The 9,060-nt window shown below is 40.4% G+C and overlaps 1 protein-coding gene across 1 annotated transcript; it reads right to left on the bottom strand.

Moving 5' to 3' along the window:
* Window positions 1-295: 295 nt before the first annotated feature.
* On the bottom strand, window positions 296-7,183 carry LOC131231252 (putative F-box protein At5g55150). Its single transcript, XM_058227384.1, has 2 exons — window positions 6,902-7,183; window positions 296-1,592 (listed from the first exon to the last, which is right to left on the bottom strand). Exon 2 carries the CDS (start codon window positions 1,590-1,592, stop codon window positions 330-332), a length of 1,263 nt encoding a protein of 420 aa, XP_058083367.1. The 5' UTR covers window positions 6,902-7,183; the 3' UTR covers window positions 296-329.
* Between the last annotated feature and the right edge of the window lie 1,877 nt (window positions 7,184-9,060).

Below are 9,060 nucleotides of genomic sequence, written 5' to 3'. Positions count from 1 at the left end.
GTGACATGTTTGCCCAAGATTCTCTCATTGGGGGTTGTTGGGAGTGTCACCAGGATCATGATACTCACCAATGAGTGGGTAAAACACCCAAGTGAAATCCTATTCATCCATCAGGTGACCCTTTTTTACTTGCTCCTTAAATAGTAAAATACAACAAATTAATTCATTTAGGCAGGGCATGAATTTAAATTTTAAACAGACAACCAAACAACCCATGATAAATCCATTCAAAAGAATAAAATAAATTATGAGGAACTTTATATGGTAGCAAAATACAACTGTGAATATAATAACTCTTTTTAACTCCTAAACTTCGTCAAATATACATACTAGCAAGGTTTAGGTGTGAACCAAATAGATTGGGGGATGGTTACCCAAGATTCGATACCATAATACCGATCAAAGCTTCCATCTTTTAGGTTGAATATACCCAAATCATGTCCCCATGGGGGAGATTCTTCAAAACACACATCCCAAGCGTCGTCACAAAAATAGATACAATTCGCTTTGCAGTCAGAGAAGTTGCGAGCCGAACATGAAATTGATTGAGAACCACCCATGAACAGCGCATGGTCACCTAAGCTTGTTAATTGGGTCCACATTGACCCACTTTGATCGAGCTTGAAGACTTCAAATCCAGTTGTTTTTGTTATCCACTTTCCATATGCATCACACACATCCCTACTCTTCTCATAGTACCGTACTACAAGCAACAGATCCCCTGCAAGCTCTGCTAGGTACTTCCTTTCATATTGTGCGGGTGGCATGCGCAAACGAATTTCTGTGGCCGTAGGAGAAGTGCCGAAAACATCCCAAGCTATAACAAAACCCAAAAAACTCACTACATAGAATCTACCTTTATCAAATATGATGTCCTGGTGGACTTTTCGGCATCGTGGTGCCAATGCAGTCCATGACTTGTCTCCAAGTCTACAAAATGCAAATTCCTCCTGACCATGGATGATCATAACCGCAAAATCACCAGGTTGTGTTGACACGACCACTTTACGTATAAGGGAGATGCACACATTTTTTTGCTTGTACTCGGCGCATGCATCTTTAGGAAATGGTACTCTTTCAACAAGATATTGAAACTTTGGTGGAGGGGCAACCCATTCATTTTCTGCTACTCTGCCTTCGTCTCTGACCATTGGAACCACAAACTGGTATGAGCGTTGTCTCCAATTCAACAGACTTGGAAACTGCTTGAGCGACGGGAGTTGGATCTTAGCTCTTGAGAAGGGATTCCACAAACTGATGTCACCACTCTCATTGAGGGTTACCAGCCACCCATCAGACGATCCGATGCACCGCATCCCATGAAATTCTGGTAGGTTGAGCGTCCTAACCTTATTGTCGGATAGGCTGTAGAAACTACAAGATTCACTCTCTAGGTTGCCGAAGAGCATCAGCCATGGAAGTTGTCGGGCTGGACAATACACCTTCTTTTCTACAGTTGAGTGCCAAGAAACGCAAACAGCACCAACATGGATATGGTCGATGTACGGCAGATGATTCAGTATCAACCCCAAGATGTCTTCTGGAAGGTTTGCCCAACTTGTTGCACCATGCTTGCGCCTTTTGTTACTCATCTGTTTTTACATGTTCATGTGTTTAGTAAGAAGGCAATCAGACATTTATTTATAGTAAAATAGAAAGGGCAAGTCACAGAAATCTTTTAGGACATTTAAGAGCTCTCTAGAGTGATGAAAAGATGCCCTGCCTGATGATGGGATCAAAGTGATTCTTGAGAGTTATACAAGTGGCACATCACCAATCCAATTGGGATCATGATGAGCTTTGTAGCATGGCCAACAATTCATTTGGTGGATCACACCATGAAGATGGCATTGCACCACTCATCAAATTGGCACAATGCTAAAATTCTAAGGTTAAATCCACACAATTTTTTTCTTTTTTGAAAGGTTACACCGCCAGGGATTGAACCATGGATCACTCACACACACTACACTCACTACACTCTCTACCAGCTCATCTAATGAGTGGAAGACTACCCAACTAATTGACTAGAGGGTAAATCCACACGATTCTTTGTGATTTTTTTTTAATGCTCAATCCACAGTTGTATTAGTGTTTTGAAAAGTCTTAATTGTTGTACATCTATGCTTTGTGCACAGTCAAAAGAGTTGCAGCCATTTTTTGAAGTGGTGAAATATCAACCTAACATAAAGCCATGGCTTATCACAATAGTTCCAAATCATATTGTCATCATGTTCAGATCTTTACACGTTCAATCCGGGGCCATGTTTCAATCATCCAAACCCTTTATACAAAGCATCCCCCTCAAATGTGTAACAGTTTACAATGACCAAGGCTATCCAAATTGTTAGTCCCCAAATTCATGGGTTATGCGGGCCACCCACCCCGAGTGTGCCCCTGCATCCCACAGGCCACCCCACTCGAACCCAGCGTGAAAATGTCCCCGAATTAATCACCCCCAGTAAGGAGTTTCGAACATGAGACCTCCCGCTCTGATACCAATTTGATGCAAGACAATTAACCACTTGCTCTAAAAGCTCGAACTGATAGAGCATGACGAATTAATCCCTTTATCTCATATCTCAGGCCCCAAATCCATGGGTTTTGCCCTCTCGTGGGCCCCAAATCCATGGGTTCCGCCCTGTATGAGCCACTTGCCTCACACGGGCCCCAAATCCATTGGTTATGCAGGCCACAAACCCCGAGTGTGTCCCTGCATCCCGCGGGCCACCCCGCTCGAACCCGGTGTGAAAATGCCCCCGCATTAATCACCCCCGGTTAATTGGGGTGATTAATGCGGGGGCATTTTTACATCGGGCTTGAGTGAGGTGGCCTGTGGGATGCAGGGGCACACTCGAGGTGGGTGGCCCACACGACCCATGGATTTGGGGCCTGTGTGAGGCTGAACCTATGGATTTGGGGCCCGCGAGGAGCGTTCGGCCGAGGAACTAACCCATGGATTTGGGGCCTGGGCTATGAGATAATGAGATTAATTTGTCATGCTCTATCAATTCGAGCTTTTAAAGCAAGTGGTTAATTGTCTTGCATCAAATAATGCCCTTGCATTTTATACACACGCGCGCGCGTGCACACACACACACACACACACATATAAAGAGTAAAGAATTATGTTAAAAAAAATACGCGAAGGCAAAGAAAACAAGCAAAAATAAAGATTGGTCTAAATTCAAAGCCAAAAATCATATTGATTATTATTATCTTCTCACTGGAATATTTTGTACAATGCTCCATCCATAGTTGGGTTAGGAATTTGGACAGTTTATGATGCTGTAAAACTATGCCACTTGTAAGCTGGAAAAGTTACTGTCATTTTCTAAATGGTGTAAAACTAACATACGAATCTAGCTCAAGTTCACAAAGATGATCTTAAATTTCAAGAGGAAATTCAAACAACTACTAACATCTTATTTGTGTAACTTTTCTTACATACATCCATAATTGGGTCCGCAATTTGGACGGTCTGGGTTTGTGTAACTATGACATGCGCGTGGTTAAAGAGAGCACCAATTTTTTAAAACGTTGGTTAAGTATCATAGAAGTTTAACTCAATAAGATGAGGATTGCTAAGCCCACATGCGTTTACAAGAAAGCACATATGCACCTCAACACATGTGAGAATCTGGAACGTGTGTGAGATCCTAGCTATCCAGTAGGCTGGTCCCAACATGTAGATACCAGTTTTTTTTTTTTTTTTTTAAAAAAAAAAAGAAGAAGAAGAAGAAGAAGTAAGCGAAATCCGCTCACTAAATAGGTCACAATGTTAGAACATCTTCTGCGTGTTTTCTTTTCCAAACATGTAGCTCATGGGATCAATGCAATAATCCGACTTTTGGAAAAGGAAACTGCATGGTGGGACCCATCAATCAACAGCTCAGAGCTCACACAAGTCTGCCATTTTGGCACAGCCATTGGTGTTCATGGGGAGTCCTTCGTACATGAGAGTTGGCTTAGAAAAACAGGATTTTGTTTCTAGAGGATGACAAGAATACATCATGATGTATTGTAACAGGGTACACCAGGACTTGCAGCCATTGAACACGGGGGGGGCCTAAAACATTTATACGATGGGCCCCACCTTGGATGGAGGGTACATGTATGCATTCAAGTCTATTCTCCCTACTTTAGCTCATTCTCACATTCCAGAATCATATAATTTAAATGGGATGATGTTATGCATGTGTGACCAATCAAACAGCAAGAGAGAGAGTGACTGATGTCCGGTCCACTTAACATTATGAGATGGGGTGTATGATGGCCAGCCGATTGAGCTATGTGATAGTATGAGAAACCACTTTGTTGTAGACTTAATGCAAAATAATATAGCCCTTGAAGGATAAATTTGAATTTATTGTAAGGGAGAAAAATTACAAACATAGAAGCATAACACTGCAGCACAAGCACTTGCAGGAAACTAAACCAGAACACTATAAGCCCCAATCAAACAGACATAGAGCCATTACATAATTCTGTGATCCCAAACCTTCAAGCCGTGGTTGGATGCACCTCCTTTTGCAAGGAAAGAGACCACCTTATTTGTGTCTCTCTCAATTTGTTTGAATTGGATGGCATCTACAAAGGTCCAAGACATACTGCGGTCAACTCCGCAACTTTATGAGGAGCACGATCAGCAAAATCAGACTCTTGAATGCCATATGATCAGAAAATTCCGACATGTTTTTGCCGTTGTGATCCGAATGACACTGCTAACCAGCGAAACCCAAGGTATCCCGTATCGGTATCGGTTGGCGTAAGGGTGCCCTCCGATACGGATACAGGGGTGTAACGGTGATATAGGGGCGTAACGGCCTGTAACGGTGTAATTTTTTTCCAAAAAAATATGGATTAAATCCAGAATATTCTAAGCATGCCAAATATGCATTCATTTATAAATTGGAATATGTTTATGGCGGTGTAACGGTCCACTCTTTGGTGAGAAGTTGTATCGGATTGTCTGATGAATTTATGAACTAGACAACCTGGATTTGACTACAAAACTCGTATATTTAATTTTCTAACTATCTACTATCAATGATAGATATATTAGAATGAATGTAATATGAAAATATCTTACATGTGTAATATATTCGAATTTTTAAAAAAATGGCCGAAAATACTGCGTAAATAGAAAAAAATTATAAAAAAATATAAAATAATAACAACAATCTGTAAAATGGACATTAACATATTCTATTATGATTAACACATTATATTCTACCATTAAAACAGCAAAACATTCAATAAAAAAATGATTTTTCAAATTTTTTTTTTTTAAAAAAAAAAGGCCGAAAATAGTGCGTAAATAGAAAAAAATTATAAAAAAAATATAAAATGACAACAACAATCTGTAAAATGGACATTAATATCCTCTATTATGATTAACGCATTATATTCTACCATTTAAACAGCAAAACATTGAATAAAAAATATAAATACCTATTTTGAAGAACTTCTGAAAAATGGCCCACAGAGCTTCGAATCAAGAAAATCCTTAATATAAGTTGTTTTTATCTGTAATATCAAGCTAAGAGTGGTCGAAAATAGCAATATAATAATTTACGAAGAGTTTGGAAGAAAGAAGTTTCAAAAAAAGTGAAAACATAGACCTTAAAAAAGAAAAGAAAAGAAAAAAAAAAAAAGGCCATGTTTTTTACCGTTACAACTACAGAATCAGGGAGTGCCCCGTTACGGCCCCATATCGCGTAATGGCCACCGTCGTTACCGATACGGCCGTATCATAACGGATACGGGACACCCTGGCGAAACCAAATTTTCTGAAAGCAAAACCTTCAAACTTCTCTTTGAAGTAACCATCCGGCGGTGGGGTTCAAAAGTCTCAGTAGGCTTCCATTCTTATGGGATTTTCCTCAATGCAAGGAAAACCCTGCTCTAATAATTCTGTTAATGACCCCTCTGCTTGTAAATGTTTCCCCCAGAATATTCTAATGTTTCTTTCCAGCCAAATACCCCAAAGAATTGCAGAACCAGCCATCTTCCAGAGCTTTCTCCCAGTGTTTTCCCAAGCAAATAGCTGACCATTCTCCAAATGCAGACTCGATGGTCCTGACATCACCCATTTTTCCCGATTTTTCCATCACCTGAGAAATATTTCCATTATGATTTTAGCAATCTGAAGATAGCGCAAGGTGGAAATAAAATCTCTCAAGTTCACATTTTAGTCAGTCTTTGACAAAGCATCAGGTTCAAGAGTTACTTTCCTTTTTCTAATTTGACAACTGGAAGTTCCTCAAGTGGCAGTTTTTGCTTGGACTCGAGTGGCAGTTTTTGTTTGGATCCTTACGATTAATCAACTTCACAGCAAAGGCTTGGCTGAACAAATGCGTTTTATGTGTAAAAGGGACGAGGAAACAGTCTGACGCTTGTTCCTCCACTACCACATTGATCAACCTTGTGGAGCAGATTTTCTCAGTTGTTCAGCATCAAGTGGATACAAGACTCAAGGAAATGTTCCTTAGGACAATGATCAGTTTACATCCTATGAAAGGCTCGTGTGGAGGATCCTTCCCTTGGCTCTTTTCTTGGAGACTTGGAAAGAAAGGAACATGCATTATATTTGAAACGAGCAGATCCCGATGGCAGGTTTGTTAGATCATATCCATGTCAGGATGATTGAATGGCACTCTTCCCCATCTTACAAAGGACCTCCAGCAAAGAGTTAACACCACCAGAATCCAACGAAAAGCAATTATCAACAAAAATATTAGCTACAGGACACATTAACCAAGGGGGAGCCCAAACACCCCTAGGATCCAACGAAAAGCAACTAGCGAAAGAAACATTAGCTAGAGGACAAACTAGCCAAAGCAAGGAAGGACAATCACAGTGTAAAATTCTCATACCAACAGTCGTCCCAAAATCTCACCCTGGAACCATCCTCCACAGCATAGCTGAAGCCATCTATCACTATAGGGGCCACCCTTGCTACATATTTCCACAAAAAGAAAGCCTGGAGAGTGGAATATCTGATACACCAGCCTATCGGAGAGATACCATATTTAACAGCAACGATGTTCCTCCACAGGCTAGAAACCTCAATCAAATCCAACGAAAAGCAACTAGCAATAGAAATATTAGCTACATGACAGACTAGCCAAAGCCAGGAGGGACAATCACAGTGTAGAATTCCTACACCAAAGGTCGTCCCAAAATCTCACCCTAGAACCATCCTCCACAGCATAGCCGAAGCCATCTATCACTATAGGGGCGATCTGTACTACATATTTTCACGAAAAGGAAGCCTGATAGAGAGGTATATCTGATCCACCACAGGCAAGAAACCTCAATCCCAAAGCACTGAACCGATTAGATTGAAGTCCTCAGATCAGACACCAACAACAAACAGGAGATTACTGATAGGATGAGGAAAATTTGGAACTTAAAAGCCCCTAAACAACCCTATAGATTGCCCCTTAGACAACATTTGACTGAGGACTTCTGCAACAATCACAAAATCAAAAGGGGATTCCCTTGCCTCATGCCTCAGGAAGCCTTGAAAAAACCAAACAGGGACCCATTGATCAGGACAGAGAAGGACAACGAGGAAACACAACAACGAATCCAGCTTTGCCACTTGTCCCCAAAACCCATCTACCCCAGCAGATAGTCAGGAAAATCCCAGTTAACATGATCATAAGCTTTTTCGAGGTTTAGCTTACTCACCAACCCCCGATTGCTACTATGAAAGCATGAATCCACACACTCATGGGCGATCAGAACATTGTCAATAATCTGCCTACCAGAAACAAAAGCACTTTGATAAGGCAAGATGATTTTGGGAAGAATGGCTCTGAATCTCTAGCTAAGAACCTTGGCAATAATTTTATACAGACTGTCGAGGAGGCTAATAGGCCCAAAATTCCTCAAGCAATCTGCATCTTCGAGGGGGGTGCTGGGAACATATTTCCAATTGGTCAGCTTGCTCTTCGGAGATAGCATTAACTTGAATAGGTTCTAGCACAGATCTGTTGGGGAAGACACACACATATCCTTAAAGTAGTTAACAAAAATGCGTAGCCAAAAAAAAAGACTGATGGGTGGGATGAAATTAGACAGCCTCCTTGCATTTGCCATCCTATGAAAATATGTAATGTTACCATCACCTTCCTTAAACCATCTATCCCTTAGTCTTTGACTCTTTGCATTTGAATGCAAACCATCCCCTTTAACCATCGTTTTCTAAGCCATTGATAGGATGTTACAATCTTGAATTTTGAGGATATTATGTATTCACATTCAAGCCCATAATACAACTGATTTCAATCATTGCCAAATTATCCTTGACCCAACAGTTCACATAGCACGCCTGTATGTTGAGTTAGATTGTTTGCTGTCCATTGATTCTAATAGCATGGCTGCTCATTCTAAGGTTTCAAAGTGTTACAAGGGTTTCAATGTTCCATTCATTTTCTCTCCTCTCAAAGATATTCTCAAATGATATCAATATGCTTAATCCCCTAGGAGGTTCAATGTTATAACTGTTTGTTTTCTCAAATGATAACGATATGTTTACTCCTCTAACAAGTTTAATATTAAAACTGTTTTCAGCCACTTGCAAACTGTTGTGGTCTATGGGAAATGCCAGGCGATATTGTCTCAGCCATCTCGAAAGAGCACAAGGCTGACAGAGAGATGCTCTTTAAGGAGGAAGGGAGACTGAGAGTGCAATTCTATTTTGGCCTTCTTCATCAATCATTTTAGAGTCAGCCATGGGAGGCTGATGGTTTTGTTTCTAGATATATTTCTTTCTGTTCTGAGAAGACGATGACAGCAATGGCAGCAAAGCAGTGGCAGATTACTAAAGTTTGACTTTTGTACAATATGGGTCATTGAAAAAGATTTTGACCGAAGAACTAAAGTTTTGAAGTATCCTACAGCAATTTGGGATGTATTCTAGCCTTCACAACTCATACCCATCACTATAATGCAAGCAGTAGCACTTAATATACAAACTCCCAAAGCCTGAGGGAATAAAACACTCAAAATGAAAATTTCTAATTTGGTCATCAATAATTTGCTCAGCAA

The sequence above is a fragment of the Magnolia sinica genome, chromosome 17, assembly GCF_029962835.1.
Source record: "Magnolia sinica isolate HGM2019 chromosome 17, MsV1, whole genome shotgun sequence".
Lineage (NCBI taxonomy): Eukaryota > Viridiplantae > Streptophyta > Magnoliopsida > Magnoliales > Magnoliaceae > Magnolia > Magnolia sinica.
The sequence above is the reverse complement of the archived record's forward strand: the minus strand, read 5'-3'. Positions and strand labels throughout refer to the sequence as shown.